The following is a 16965-nucleotide window of genomic DNA, read 5'->3' on the forward strand; positions in this document are numbered from 1 at the left end:
TTGCAGCACACTTCAGAAACCCTCCACCTTCCCCAGCTCCACCTGTCTATATCTGCTACGAGGTGATTCATGTTTGCTATACGGGACTTATTTCATATGTTATATGTGTAGCAGCAGTATTTCTTACATGCTCACAGCAGCATGTTGTGGATGCGTTGCCAGTAGCAAGTCGGTACTTGCTCTGCTGCTGCATAGCAGATCTATTCCACCAGGTCCAAACACACTAACATTGTCATGTACATAACCATGCCAGTCCCTTCAAGAGTTGTCATGATAGAAATTATTTTTGACTGTCCTTTACATGTCATATGTTATGGCAGGTTCTTGTATCTCATGTACAGTAGTCATACATGGGACTAGTCATACATGGGATCTCCCATGGGATCCACCTCCAGTGGATAAGTCGTAATTAATTAGAGTGGTTGGATAATGAAATTTAGCCTGAGCCGGATTCCAGTGTTGTTCTCTTGCAGAGCCCAGAGTCACTCGGGTCCCGAGAACCAGCAGCTGAGCCAACATGGTCAACTGCTCCAGCTGCCATGCTACTGCTTTAGCAGCAGGGGTCTTGGCTAGGAAAGGGGGGTATCAAAGGAGAGTGTATTGGGGAGAGGGGGGGGGGGGGGGTGTTGGATTAAAGCAGGGGTTGGTGGGCAGACAACAGTGTGCACTGGGTGGGGAAGAACAGATGAGGAACAATAGGGGCAGGGACGCTGGAGTGAGCAGAAGGGTGAGGAGGCCATGGGAAACGTGTGGCGGCCATCACCCCAGCACCAGGCCACTGGGCGCACTCAATAGACACAGGAAATGGGATTTACGTGAGGCAGATGTGTGCAAGAGAAGTAATGAATGCATTAGAGCCCAATGAGCAAGAAAAAGGTGAGAGCGACCAATGTGCGCTTCCCATGAAAGCCGTTAACCCTACCCTCTGTGTAGACCACCTCTCTTTGACAGCTTTACAGAAACACTCTAAAACAATAAGAGCACAAGCAGATGAAAAGAGAAAGAAAGGCTCTTAAGCCTTAAGTACTCTTTGTCGCCCAAGGCTGGCCTGTCATCTTTCATTGCGTGGTAAGTGTGTTGCAGTGAAGCTTACTACTTATCCACTGTTTCCAAACCCATAACACAACTGATGACAGGACACTGTCAATTTCCCAAGACTGTGCGGCCCTACATATCACCATTGACATCCTCTCTCTTACAGATTTTGGTTTTGTACGGTGAGAATCTGGAAGTGTCTGCACCCAAGAACATTTTCCCATTGCATTGCATAGCCACAATCTGGTAGCTAGAGGTTTTCAGCCGCAATTCAGGGCATTGTATTTATGTCCTGTCATTTCCCTGTGAGATTGTGAATTGTTCATAGGAACAATGATGTGTGGTGCTTTGAAAAGTTCATAAATCACTAGCAAAGTGGAAAATATACGCTGCTGTCTTCGCTTACATGTTAGAGTTGTTTTCTGATGCTTGTTTTTCCCTAGTGAAAGCAAAGTTACAAAGGGTTACAAGGTTGTTGTTTTTTTTGTTTTGTTTTTTGTTTTTTCATACAGACAATGGGCCTCATTCATGAAACTTGCGTAAATATATGAGTAAATTCTGAGCAATTTGCACGTAAAAAGGACCTTCCCGAAAACTCTCCTGGATTCACAAATGCTTCGTAAACGTCCGATTTGATAGTTAAACGTGTATGTTAATGAATTCCAATCATTCGTAAATAGGGCGCTCGTGCAAACTCATTCACAATTAGCATAATCCCCACCTATGAATTACAGCTATGCAAATTGCATGTCCAGGAACGCAGTGGAATATTCTGGTCTACTTTCTCAGGTTTGGCTCCAAGGTTTGGCTCCAGTATATTGCATAAGTGCAAAAAAGACTAATAGGCCATATGCCTAACAATAAATATTCAATTACATGTCCACCAATGTGTTTTTAGCCAGGTGAAAAATGGCAGATGCTCTTCTTAAAATGACCAGCTGGTGGCGCTTGAGAATGCTTTGGTGGCACAGCGTTTTTTCCAGCTGAGACTCTTTGGCTGCTATGATGTGGAATATCCATGGCTGTAAAAGTATTACTAGTATCTCATTTTGAAGAATATTACTGAATGTAAAAATGCAGTAATATTAACTTCTCTATTGTTCAGTTGTTGTACAAGTAGGATGATTGGTCGGTGTAGTATTTGTCCTGCCCCTCCTCCATTGATTGGACAGCTGGATAAAAAGTGACCGTGACAAACGCTGCATTTTATATCCAAAGCTAAACAGTTTAGCAAATCTCAGCTACAAAAGAAAAAAGAAAAAAAAACTGAGCACACGATCGAACTTGTAAAATATTATTATGGCAGTGCATCTAAATTCAGTGTCATCAGTTTGCCAAAAAGAAACAGAAAACGTTTTACGCACCATTTACACGTGGTAGGGAGCAGGTGTACATTTCGTACCACCAACTAACATTTTGAAAATACGAACATTTTCATGAATTCGAAAGTTTACGTCAGAACGGCTCTACGAACGATTTACACAAAAATTTGTTCTGCTCGTGTTTCATGAATGAGGACCATTGACTTTAAAACATTGCTTTTATTAAAAGCATGTTTTGGATTTCTAAATTAAAAATTTAATTTTAAATTCTCTAATACTAATAACCATGAGGAAAAAGACTAAAAACAACTTGTCAACTAATATCCATAATCTCTTCTTTTAATAATAAATAAATATAAATAAAAATAACATTTTTAAGAAAATTTTAGTTTATCGCAAAAAATCATGTTGTACCAACGTAAAACAGGAAATGACATCATAGAGAGGATCTTTGCAGATCTTAAAGACTGTTTGTCAAGGGGCAGTTAAAATATTAGATAATTTGACCTTTTATGACAAGCCAAGGCAAATTCAGGGTTTAAAACATTGTAAAAGACTCCCCCCAAAACTTAACAGTTATTATGAATTAATAATATAATTAATAAAATTCATGATTTGTGAAAAATCGTATAATTTTTTTTCTGGTTTGCTAAACCATATAAAACCAACAGCAATTCTTCGATTTTGCATTTAACTTGTTTTTTTTAACCCTTTTACTTTTTGTGGACACACTTATTTGTCATTGACAGATTAAATTTAGAAAAGCCTGTCACAGCGCTCTATATCGTAAGAACCAAACAAATTTATTTTACCCTCCATCAACTGGCAGCGTAATCGAAGACCTTTATTTACCTCCCCAACAGTAGGCATTTGTAATGTAATGGTTGCAAGAACTTGTAGCCCCAGGCTGAGAGGCATGAGCGCTACTTAAACCCAGCATGGGGCTTGAAGGGGGGGCGGGGGTACATGGAGGGGGTAATTTGGGGAGGTAAGCTCACACCTGTGGGATGGAAGGGCAGAAGGAGAGAGGGGTCAATGAGGGGTGGAGGGCGAGGAGAAAGCAGATGGAGACACAGAGGTTGAGCTCCCTCTGTTCCCCCATCTCTTTCATCCCTACCCCTGTGCTCTGAAGTGCAAGCACTGGAAGAAAAGCAGCGGCACAAAGCCTTTTGAATTGGGTTAAAACGGTGGACATGTCTGCATTTGCTCTTACTTTTTCATAATTTAAGTAAAAAAGATGACAGACAAAGATGAGCAAGAGATGATGATCCTACCTCAGAGGCTGACAAGAAACCTTCCAAAAAATGTTGAACGCTTGTTTTTGTTTTTGTCATAATTTATGGGCTGTGAAGGCAATCAGCATGTGTCCATGTTGGAGGGTGGGGTTTTGTTGTTTACACAGAAAGTGTTTTGTTTTGCTGGTTGGTGGGTTTGGTTACATTGTTTGTTTCGATGTAATGACATCTTAGTGTTTACCTTTGAGATCTGAAGTATGGTTGAGGACTCAATTAACCTTTGTACCCTCTCCGGGCTGGTGGTGCATAATTGCTTTCCCAAAGAAACGCATCTTTCATTTTAAGCACCAGTAGTATGTTGGGCTGATGTTCAGGCTCTAGAAGAAAATGAACGGTTAAGTGCAGTAAACAAGCACGTGATTAAAAAATAATGACTCCTTTTGCTCATTATCCCTTGTATTTCACACCAACACACCCAGCCGGATCCAAACAGCATTTTTCTTACTATGAATATCAGCAGGGCTTGGCACATGATATCCTGGTGGGAATAATGTGCGATAAGGGTTTTAAATCTTGGGAAGTTGAACAGCACATGGTGGGAATTAAAGGCCTTGATTGTAAATGGCAGCGTGACGGCAATTGAATTCTCAGCAGCTGTCGGGGTCACAGCATTATAAACTGCAAGCTGATGATAATTAGACTTCAAGCATGCAAAAGAACAAGGCCTTTCACTCCTCCCTATTCACTCATAAGCCTTTATTGCGAGTAGGACTGAGGGGGCATAATAATTTCAAGGCCCTGCATCTCCTTCCACTCCCTGTAATCTGTGTTGTAATCCATGTCGCTTGTGATTCCCAGGGTCCCAAAAGGCTTTTCTTGTTGACCTGGAGAGTCGCCCTGATAATGAGGGACCCCCACCATCTGTGTGCAAGACCAGGGACCCTAAACACGCTCGGCCACACAGAATAGACCTATAGGGGGCAAACCATAAAAGCAGCAAGAACCTCACCAGGGCTTCTGAAGGCAATAAAACTGAATGATGGATCAAAAATATTACATCACTTTGTTTTTTCTCTTTAAAGCGATACTCCACCCAAAAATTTAAATTTAGTAATTTTTATTTAATGTCACCTTCTGTCTTTTCAGACCACCAAAGGAGAAAATTTAAATTTAAATAAAAGTCTTGCTCGCACTTGTCCATATAATGGCAGTGAATAGTTACCAGATTCAAGCTTTAACGAAAAAGATGCAAAAGTGTCATGGAACCTGATGTTGTTGATGTTATTGATTCAAAATCTGGCTAGCCCAGACAGATGTTGACTTACATCGTATATTATGATGTACTTCCTTGTACTACAACATGCTTTACCATGAAAACCAAGTGGTGCAGCCAAATGTGTACCGCTTTTCTCTTGTGAAGTGAAGCCTATAGCCCTCCACTAAACCGGAATTTCTTGCAACAGAATAATTTCATAACCTAGAGTCATAACCTTGACCTTGGTTCTTTATGTACCTAGTTTTAAGTCCAATAATATACAGTTTTATACATAATATAATATGCTATTAAATGTTATACTCATGTAAATAATGTAAAAGTAGATTGCTAATTGTTAGTTCATACATAGCTATGTTAGATGAGACCTTATTGTATTGTATGTTTTGTTTTTTTGCTTTGGTGTTATTAAAAAAAATAATTGTCTGTAAATCATCTTGTGATGACCTACTACAAAATGTTTGATTTAAAAACAACTACCCTTAGTGCATTTAACAGCCATAAGTTTAGTAGGCTATAGTTGAATTTTTGAGTTAGGACATTGTCTGGTTCTACAGGATTCATTCCTGCAGAGCAGCTCTCTGAAAGCTGATTTCACTTCCTCTGTTTAGATGGGATGCTTTGCAGAATTTCATTAAGCAACATCAAGAACTTACAGTGATAAATTACTCTTTTAGTTTTATTGCAAAGTATTGTTCTTTCCCATTCTAATGGCATAATGCTCCCAGTTGCCTGTATGTTTACAGCAAATGCGTCTTCTCAGCATATGTTGGCATCTGTGTACCTGCCTCAATCTGTTGCTTATATCTCACATGGTTTGTAAAGGCTTGTGGTGTTTACAGGCTGTTTATTCAACTGCAGAGTTTATCTGCAGATGAGATTGTGAGCATTCGGTCTACCGCTTTGAAATCAAGGCCATTTTTAGTATCTCTTCTACAGTGTAGTGGCATGAATTTAAGAAAATGTATTGAGATTGATACATGTATTGAGATTGATACATTTTATAAATCAATTAGTCCGTTTCAGATTTTTTTTCATTAAAACTTTCTTGTTATGACTCTTTGTATTAATGTTTTTACACTATTGCAGTGAAATCAGTCGCCAGCCATTACTGATAAAGTGCCATCTAGTAGAAACAGCCCTCATAAAACTGTTCACGATAATGCAGGATGCTGGCTCCATGTGATTAGTCACGTTTACTCTTGACCGTTGGCTGGTGCAACAGGCTCATCTCTGATTTGAAGGTTTTTTTCTTTACACATTTATCTCAGAAATGCCTTGCATTCCCTATGACAGAACTAGTATTACAAAGAGGCTGAAATCCCACATATTTTTTTATACTTCAGGATGTCATGGCAGTGATTATGTAGACAATAGACCTGGTGTCTGTGGTATGTGAATGTGCATCGTTTACTGTTGAGCAACAAACATTAACTCTAATCTGTTGTACCCTCATTTTAAAGCCCTTACTCTTTGCTCATATGTCTTTTTCTACCCTGTAAGAGCTAATGCTCAAGTTGAAGTACTTTCATTTTTTGGGCTTGTCTTTGAGGTGCATGAACTTGCATAGCCTCTCCCTCTCTGTGCTCTTTCAATTTGCTGGTGATGGTTGGGTTAATACTGGTGTTCAGACAAAGACTAAGGGTTTGCGTTCATGGAATGCAAATGTTCAAGCTTCTCAGTAAACTGCGGGTCGTCTCTGCTTCAGATACTGTAGTTGGCATCATCCTTTATGAACCAAAGAAATGCTCAGATAATAGTAGCGTAAAGACTTTCATTTCACAATCTAAAATTCTGCACGTTACATCCCCCTCCATTCATTAACATACCCACTTTCGCCTCCACAAGTATGTACTCAAGTATACACTTGCCATGAAAAGGAACTTTTTATCCCCACTTGTCTGACCCTGCGGGAAAGATTGAAGAATTTAGCACATACACAAAGTTTGGATCATTTTGATATGATCAGGGAAGCGGGCACACACCTCTTTCCTGACCCAGGTGTTTTTATAACACTTTTTGAAAAGTGAACATCATCTCTTCTGCATTGTATAAGTCCAAAGTTTTCAAATATGGTTTTTAAAAATTGAGTAAAACTTTATTTTCTTTGCTGAAAAGTCTTGTTTTTACAACGTTTACCAAAGCTTAATTGTTTTAGGGTTTTTTTTTTCATGGTAATGGAAAACAGGAATAATTGGAAAGTCATGAAATTTCAGAGAAAATTTCAGTAGTGAACATTTTGCTAGTTACTGTACAGTTTGCTCCAAAATATTTAATCAGCTGATTTGTGAGTCAATCAGTATGCCAAGTAAACCAGTTCACAGGTCTGTTAGGGCTGTAATCTAATTATTCTGACGAGTAATCGGATCTAGTGTTGTCAGAAGTATCAACCGTGATACGATTCGGTACTGAAATTTTAAAAACGTCCATTTCCTGCTAACATTTGAGTACTGTTGAGCAGATTCTTAAACAGCGCTGATTGATCATTGAGTTCACACTAGGGCTGGGCGATAAATCGATTTTATCGATTAGCTCAAATGTGTAGTTTACGTTGATTTGTTAGAATGAAAATTGGTTTTCTTTTTAACATCCGCCGACACTCCCCTCTGAGCTCCTGTAGTTCCGAATGAGCTCAGCCCTCCCCCCGCGCGTTTGCTATATAAGGTTTGGCCGATAGACGATGCCATCGTCCATCGCCGATGGCTGATAGACATCATGATGTTAAAGGCCTAACGTTACTTCGTTTTTGTACGCGAACGCAGTACGGCCATCGCACGCGCTCTAGAAAGCTTCAACCATGTTCAGTGTCTGCTCTATTTTCCCCCGTTAAGTCATGACTGATAACAAATATTTTTCTCTTTTAAACCAAAGCTGAGCTGTCTTATACCATAAAACGAAACTAAAGAGACTGACATCAAAATAGCTGAGACTGCAACAACAGACGCTCACATTGACAAGCGCTTGTGAGCGTCTGTTGTTGCAGTCTCAGCTATTTTGATGTCAGTCTCTTTAGTTTCGTTTTCAACTGTGAAACAACAGCCCGGAATGGTGTTGCCACCATGTGGAAAAACTGATTACTGTTAAATAACTTCAGTGCGTATGTGTGTCCTAAGCGTACAAAGTACGCTGGTGATCCCCCCGCAATCTGCCGCATCCCGTGTACGGAAAGAAAAATTACGTGTACTACGGAACTCCTTAAAGGGAATAGATATGAGATGGGAGGAAAATATATATTTCAATACAGTTTTATCAAAGGGTAATTGTATATAAAATTGCTGGCATCAGGGATTACGCCTGGCATGGAAACTGCTTTTGAATGCACGATCGCTTTTTAGTTTCACTTTCACTTTCGAGATTCGCGATCACATGTACTGTTTATACTATGGAGCGGCAGTACTTACCACACATTTTACAAGATCAGATGTTTGTCAGTGGTGCTCAGGATCTGCAAACCATTCGTCATCGTCCTGCCAAAAAACAACCAACAGTCACTGATATTTAATGCTGTTGAATGTTTTGTTTGCACTTTATCAGAACTACCTCCTATCTACTGAATAGCAAGATGTTAAAACTTGTGTTTAAAGAAAACTTATCAAAAATGGTCACATAATTTTATGTTTTATGTTATGTTAAGTTACATTTTCACTTTTTACTATGGCAGGGCCTGCCATCTTGTCTTTTTGGCTTGTTGTTTCTGATTGCACTTTAACCCCAAGGGGGAAATCCAGATTAAATCCCAGCAGGGAAAATCAAAACAAAATGAAGTTAAAACTTGTTTTGAACAATTTCTGAAGTAGGGGGTAAAAAATCTATTTAAATCGTAAATCGGATTTTTTGTAAACAAATCTGGGATTTTTTTTCTTAGGCCATATCGCCCAGCCCTAGTTCACACGCTCAACAAATATGACTGTGATTGGCTACAATGATCATCGCATCATGCTCTTCACCGTGCGCTCACACTGAAACACAAAGAGCATTTGAAGGACGTGTCTATCAACCACGTCTATTATTTTTTTAAATTTCAGTTCTGAATGGTTTCGCAGTCGGTACTCTTAACAACACTACTCTGATAATTTTTAGTGGTAAGAAAAACAAACAATAGGTTAAAATTACTTAAAATACATATATAATAGCAATGAGGCAATAATAATTGGTTCAAAAAAGGAAGTAATCATATTGTTTTATTGAACAAAACAATCAAAATGCATAAAGTAATAAAACAATATAGGCCTAATCCCAATTTACATGCTTATATCGAATGCCTGCAGAGGGTGCCAAAGGCCTGACAATTGTTTTTACACTTTACAGCGTGATCTAACCCTTGTTTAATATTGACTAAACAGCATTTAATTAAGCCACTTTCATTTCTTGAACAAGAACATATGGACATCAAAATATGCAAACTCAGAGCTGACTCAGAAAAAAAAAAGCAAACTCAGAGACTTTTATTTTGAAGTCGCATTGAACAGTTAGCTTATTTAAAAATAAAATGACTATTCTCCTGTGTTGGCGTAGGTTTATAAATGATTTACATTATAAATATGATCAAAATGATGCACATTGTTCTCAAATTAACATTTTAAGCAACTCACAGCATAGATGAAGTTTGAGATGGCCCGGGCATGTAAATGCTAACTGTTTGTGTGGAGCAGCATTTACAGTGAACAGAGCCACTCTGAGATGCACGTAACCTACACGGCATATAAGTAAATGGCATATTAATCCAGAAGCTCGTATTTATTTAATTGAATCACAGCCTTTGTGAATTCACAATAGCACTGTGTTTTATTATAATTTTTAAATGGTTTAATATTTCATGCAGCCTTAGAAAATGGTCTAATAATGCTTCTCATCCATGGTGTTGCGCCACTTATGTTATTTTGCCAGTTAATCGACAGGGACAAAATGCAATTGAGGATGTTTTATAATAGAGTACTAAAATTTAACTGAGGAAACGTGACAGCTCTAGTCTAAATGATTCATTATAGCAAACCTGAATTACTGTATTTTAAACATAATCACCAATGACTAGAAAAGGATGCAATTTTTTAGGATGCATTTCTTTCATGTTTCAAAGCAGCAGATTCTTGAGTATGAAGAATTCAAAGACCCTATTCAAGCATTTAACTAGGTGCTCTTGGATTAATGGAGCAGATCTGACACCATTTAGAGCAACAAGACTGAAGTTTGTTCCGCTCTCTCAGTCTTCCCTCCTAAACAGCCACGTTTTGGAGCCAAAAGATACAGGTCATTAGCACGAAAGCGGCATTGCCCAAAGCAAACATGACCCCATCGGATCCACTGACCATGCTTGGTATGCAGGTTCACTTTCCACACTCTCGTTTTACACTGGTGCCTCAGGTAACCAATGACTGTTTCCATTAATGAAGCTTTGCTTCTTATTAACAGATCAGACCTGCAACCATGATTAGGTAGGTCACGCTTAAGCTGTTCAACTGGAAAAAGGTGCTGCATTTTTTAAATAGCACAGTGTCTGGTCATTGAGAGGTGTAATGAAGCTTTTGATTATTTCTGGCTTTGTGCTTATACACCAACCAACTTAGATATGCATATAAAAAATGGTGAAATCTGCATAAAGTGACCGTCAGTTTAAGGGTTTAACTAGGCCACAGTGAAAGTGAGTAAACTACAACAAAATATTATTTTTTAGAACAAAAATAGATTTTTTTTAATAGAACTACATTCTGTATAATAAACATCACTTCAAAATTTGAATGTTGTCTCATGATGCTGCCTGTTATCATGATCCTTTAGCTGATGCAAGTTGGGAGTGATGTGCTAATTCACTCTTTTATGGTGAATGAATATTTACTGTGGGTGTAAGCATAAAGAGCACACATGAAAAGAAAATTACTCTATGACACATGGTCTAGTATGTGTTGAGACCACTATCAGCTGCAAAGTCTCAGAGTTAAGCATAATCTTAATATCATTTGAATTGTTCTGTTTGGGAAAATATGATACAGGATCTGCTGTGAACACACTTCTGTGATGCCAAGCATCTTACAGGGCACATCACCTTTGATGCACAGATCAACTGGTTGATTGTTCAGTCACTTTTCATCCCAAAAGACAAGTATAAAGAAAAGGTGATGTTTTACAAGTATGTAGATTGCACTTGAGTTGATGCCCCTTCAAATAGAGTACAAACGCACATGCACTAGGCCGATCCCCCATCATCTTAAGCAACACCAACAACCTTTTCAGAAACCTGTCCATTCTTGTGAGATTCATGTCTCACAGAATCCCTGTCTTCAGGCACTGTGGTGATCAAAAGTGCTAGAGATTTATGTAAAAGGGAGAGTGGAGTGAGAAACTGTACATGCACTGTACACAAAACATAAGCCTAGGCTGTTACTACTATCATTTTAAGAGCTGCACACCCTTTCCCATTATTGCTGGGGTGTTTTGACAACTCAAATACACAATAGATTGCTAAAGATTCAATAACATCTCTTTAACCTTGGTATATATTTTTTGTATATCCATGAGATCTTTAATGTGAACAATCGATTATAGCAATCCAGCATGTTTTTTTTCTTTTGGCTTAAACATCTATTATTATTATTGAACAACTTTTTATCCCTTTCATTAAACTATGTATTAATGAAAGATCTGTGACTAATTGCTTTTTATGTAATTTTGGGATGGATGACACATCTGGTTGCTTAGCAACTACTCTAGCAATTATATTTGCACTGTTCAAAACATCAGCCCAGCTACCTCTTTTAACCTTGGAAATTTACACTTTCACTTGATTTACAGTATGAAAAAAAATAAAGTAAAAAATAATATTTAATGTTTTAAATAAAATCTTCAAAAATCTTTTCATGAGCCACTTTTACAATGGAATTAAGATTTCTTTACATCTTTGGACATGGATTTTAAAAGTTTACAATATTTTGGTTACTTAAAAAAAAAAGAAAAAAAAGTAAGCCACCTTCAATGCAATGATTAAGGCTTTCTACAGTTTTGAATATGCAGACTGTCTATCTCAGTTGTTTGTTTTACATATTTACCTGAACTGTTATTTTAGAAATTATATTATTTTAATTTTGCTTTTTTCACAGAATGGAACAAAGAAGTCCTGGGACTTTATGCAAACCCATGATAGGTGAGAATGTGTCTTACTGTTTTTTTGGGTTTGTTTGTTTTTTAACAAGATCATTTTACAAGTAAACCCTCTCTGACATAATTTGAAGATAATTTATTTGGTTACTGTGTTTGACTATCTCTTTCCTTTTGGAGTGTACACTGTAAAAAAAAAAAAATCAGTAACATTTACGGTAAAATACCGGCAGCTGTGGTTGGCCTAACTTTACCGAAAATAAATATGGTAGTAATATTTTTGGTTTTACAGACTTAACTTAAATTCACAGTAAAAAAAAAAAAACAAACAAATTTCATTAACTGATATAATGTTAATATACCAACCTATTAAAGTACTAATATCTGTTGTAATACACTGATAACCACCTAAAACAGGCAGTTTTAATTTATGAAAAAACATCAAATGTGAAGTGTAATGCAGAGAATTCTGGAAATGTCAAATTACGTTTTCTCATAGTAATTTATAAATTACATTATAAAACCATAATTTCAAAGAAATAATAATAATTAACAGTATTTTGCTGTAAAATTACATTAAATGTAATCACATTTAATCTCTTATTCACGACATATGTGCATGCTTAGAGCTGAAGGTAAACAACATTATGTGCGTATCTTAATTTATGTCCCGAAGATGAATGGAGGTCTTATGGGTTTGAATCAACATAAGAGTGCATAATTAATGACAGAATTTTCATTTTTGGGTGAACTATCCCTTTAAGCTGCATGTTTTCACATAATACTTTAAGACAACTGTAAACCTGGAAGGATTTGAGGCTTTTGGTGCTGGAATGTCTTACCACGGTGCAACAATAAGAAGGTCTCCCCTGCCCCAAAAGTCTTAATGTGTCTTTTACACGATCATGTCTCCATTGAGCTTTGTTACAATAAATATGTCCCTTTTTTTCTAACTTTGATACACAGCTCTGTTTTTAGTGGGTTCAGGTAGGCATTTGCAACCCTCCACCTGTCCTCAATGCACTCGCTGATCCCTGACCAGGTTTGAAGTGTCCAAGATAGAGGCAGAAGCAGTTAAACTTCAGTTCTGTTTCCCACACAACCCCTTCCCACTGACCCAAAGCGGTTTTTGGGTCATTACACACCTAAGAGCAGCCTCTTTGTACCTCTCCAGTTGTCAACTGCTGCCTTGAGATCACGGGTGACCTTTCATACAGGGTTCATTAAAGCTATCGGTGAAGATTAAGTACCTCTGTGGACCATGTGTCAATATTGCCAGACACTTTTATTTTCTCATGGAGATGTATGGAGATTCAATCATTCTCAGCAGGAAGAACAAAGCGACTACAAAGTCTCTGGCCAATAATATAAAAAGAGTTACAGCACATTCCTAAATTAGGTTTCTTAAGAAGGCCTTTGTTCTTCAATGAGGAGCGTCTGGACCATGTCTGTGAGAAAATGGTCTGCGAACCAAAACATGATTTCTGTGGGCTTGTAACACCATATTCTAACCATTCACAACATGACAAGTCATTTTTCCGACCTTATTAAATTCAAAGTGAGAAAATGTCCAAGCAAGGAAAGAAAATAACAGTACATCAGAATGGCTGGGTGGACTTGGATTCTGGACCACCAGCTCAACTCAAGCAACGAGAAGAAAAACTCAAATGAAAACATTGTCAATATAAAACCACAGTGTCAAACCAGTTCTGGACAAGGTGCATGGACAAGACTGAGTTGAGGTGAAGCCACTAAAACCAAGGTACTCACCACCACAACCATGGAGGTTTTGTTGTAAATCCATTTGAAGGTTGAAAAATTATTTGAAGATGGGAGTTTGTGGTTTTATTTTGATGAAGACTACCAATCAAAGGTTTGAGGTCAGTAAGAATTTTTGAAGAAATTAATGCTGTTGTTCAGCAAGGGCACATTAAATCGATTAAATGTGACAGTAAAGACATTTATTGTTACAAAAGATTTGTTATAAATGCTGTTCTTTTGAACTTTCTGTTCATCTAAAAGTCCTGAAGAAAAACAAATCACTGCTTTCACAAAAGCAGTACAACTGTTTTCAAAATTGATAATAAGAAATGTTTTTGAGCACCAAATCATTGTATTATAATGATTTCTGAAGGATCATGTGACACTGAAAACTGAAGTAATGGCTGCTGAAAATTCAGAACTTTCCAAATTAATAAATATATTAAAATAGAAAGGTAATTTTTCGAATTTTAATATTTTACACAGTTGCTGTTTATGATCAAATAAATCTGCCTTGGTGAGCATAAACATATATATAAAAACAAAAACACTTACCAACCCCAAACTTTGTGTATGTGCATGCTCTTATTTGATGTCACCATTTGACCAAGTCATTGTTTTCTTGCACTGTTTGGTGGCTTGATGAATGAGGTGATCTGCAGATGAAAGGTAAAGCCATTAAAAGCAGCATCTGTTCAGGTCATTAGTGCCACTGCTACAGTCTAATGAGAGCTCTGCTGGTGTTTGGGAGGTAACGAGTTGGTAGCCATTGTCTTTGTGAGGACTTTGAAGAGTGTTGATGAGTGTGTATCATGTGTGTGATATGATGTGCATCAGTGTTGTGATGCGAGTAATTATTATAATCACCAGCACCAGTCCTCTGCTCTCTTTCCTGCTGCTCCGGTTGCATCGCATCCTGCAGCAATCCACCCCTGTCACATGCTCAATGGTGTGTGACACGTCCTGCATGACTTCGACAGTATTTCCAGGGTGGAGAGGTGAAGCGGCGAGGAGCGCGCCATTCAGACATGCCTCGGCTCGCTGGGGCACTGACCTGTCAGCTGCACAATTTTCAAAGGTTGACCCAGACTGCACTCTTCATTCGGGACAGTCCACAGCTCATCAGCGGTGAAGAAAAAGGAAGGATCTTAACTGACAGACATTGGATTTGTGCCTTAACTACAGGACCGATCTTAATCAGGCATTAAACCATCAGATCATTGTGTCTCCAGATGATAGCGCTTCCTACCAAATGTTTGTGCATAATCTGAGTCGTATCAATTCAGGAGCGCTCTCATCATTGAAGAAGCTCTAATGTTTTTTGGTCAATGATTGTGGCCTTCCAAAACAATTTTGACCAAAACTGGAAATTCATTTGTTTTTTTTACTACTTCGTCTGAATATTTAATTGCTGTAGTAATGGTGTTTATAAAGATTAACTGTAAGGTGATCTAAGTATAAAATATGGAAAATGAGCATGAACAACTAAATATCCAAAGTTGATAAGTTAAACCAAAATACTACTGATCTACCTTATTGTGCATCCCTTTGCTAAGACTTTTATTTCTATGTGTAGCCATATAAAACATATTACAGGAGAGAATATGTGAATACATATTGTGGGTAAGATTCAGGAGTGTGTGTTGGTTTACATTTAAGCTGTGTGGTAATCTCTGGCACGCATTCACCATTGGAAAGGCAGGGCAGGGCTTCCTGCCTCTACAGACATATCCGCTTTCCCCACTCAAAGAGCCGTCTCTCTCCATTGCCATCGAAACAATTACACTAATACAACATATTATAGCATAGAATGATCTGAGGCCTGTGACAATCGGCAAATCTTGCACTCTAAAGGTGCGGTCACATTTACCGAATTTTGCAGGCAAAATCCAGTAATTTTAATAGAGTGCTGTAAGACAATTGGGAATTTTGTGTGAAGCTGAAAGATTTGCCCAAACAGATTTTGCAGCTGGTTCAAGTTGCCCACACATTTTCCATGTTGACCAATAGGAAGTTGCTTGTATTGAAAGTGACTTCTTTGCAAGCTGTTATTCATACATCGCTAAATACAATATTTTGCTGAAATTCCATTAATATGTCCACACCTTAAAGGAATACATCACCCCAAAAAGATACAGATTTGGAGAAATGTTGCATTACATCTCTAATGGATCCTCTACAGTGGATGGGTTCCCGTCAATAGAGAGACCAAACAGCCGCTAAAAATATCACAATAATCCACAAGTAATCTACGGAGCCCCTAAGAGCTCATGGTGGTGGAAAGATTTCGGGGTGGGTGAAAAAAATTCGGGGTGGGAGGAAAAAATATTTTTCAAATCTTTTGCATTCTCTCGCAAAACTTTTGCGTTCCCTCGCAAAACGTTGCGTTCTCTCGCAAAGATGTTTGCGTTCCCTCGCAAAACTTTGCGTTCTCTCGCAAAGATGTTTGCTTTGCGAGAGAACGCAAAAGTTTTGTGAGGGAACGCAAAAGTTTTGCGAGAGAACGCAAAAGATTTGAAAAATATTTTTTCCTCCCACCCCGAATTTTTTTCACCCACCCCGAAATCTTTCCACCACCATGAGCTTTTAGGGTCTCCGTAGTAATCCACATGACTCAGTCTATCAATTAAAGTTTCATGAAGAAAAGATGTCTTCATAAGAAACATCCAGCATTAAGACCTTTTTAACCTCAAACTGTTGTTTCCAGCTAAAATACGAGTCCTCTATCCATAATATTGCTTTCTCCAGAGAAACATTGTCAAGAGAGAAATATATTTAAGCACCATTTACAAGTGAAGGAAATGTTATTATGCAGTAGATTGGCGCCGGTGAGATCGGCTGCCGTCACGACTGCTCCGACCAAACTTTGTCTTCTTTTGTTATTTTTTCGTATTGTAAACTATAAACACCGGTTTCTTTTTGTAAGATGGCCATTCTTACATACGACAGGGCCACTCTTATTTCTATTGGTGCACAATGCACTAACCTTTCGCCGTTTTTGAACCTGGACCCATCCTGGCCGAGCGAGATCCTGAGGAGGAACAAAGGACGCGACCCGTACCGGCGTCCTCGAGGGAAACGAGCCGGCGTCAGGAACAGGCTGAGGGCGCGCGCACACCGCGCTCCCCTACCAAGTGTCCTGCTCGCCAATGTCCAGTCGCTGGATAACAAACTCGATGACAGACAGCAATCCGTACGGATGGGTAAACACACCTCATCCTCCATCACCCTAAGCACTGGAGCCCCTCAA

General features: G+C 38.4%; 2 protein-coding genes across 2 annotated transcripts in view; one reads left to right on the top strand and one right to left on the bottom strand.

Annotated features, from left to right (window-relative positions):
* Positions 1-16965, bottom strand: part of LOC306880185 (creatine kinase B-type-like) — a 985569-nt gene that overhangs the window by 243065 nt on the left and 725539 nt on the right. The gene's annotated exons all lie outside the window — the stretch shown is intronic.
* The window catches only part of LOC306880577 (uridine diphosphate glucose pyrophosphatase NUDT14-like), a 33742-nt gene that overhangs the window by 4028 nt on the left and 12749 nt on the right, over positions 1-16965 (top strand). Inside the window, exon 2 of the mRNA XM_079434190.1 lies at positions 11957-12000. Within this exon, the coding sequence (XP_079290316.1) occupies positions 11957-12000 (44 nt within the window). The remainder of the gene's footprint in view (positions 1-11956; positions 12001-16965) is intronic.

This window comes from Barbus barbus (genome assembly GCF_936440315.1).
Source record: "Barbus barbus genome assembly, chromosome: 14".
Classification (NCBI taxonomy): domain Eukaryota; kingdom Metazoa; phylum Chordata; class Actinopteri; order Cypriniformes; family Cyprinidae; genus Barbus; species Barbus barbus.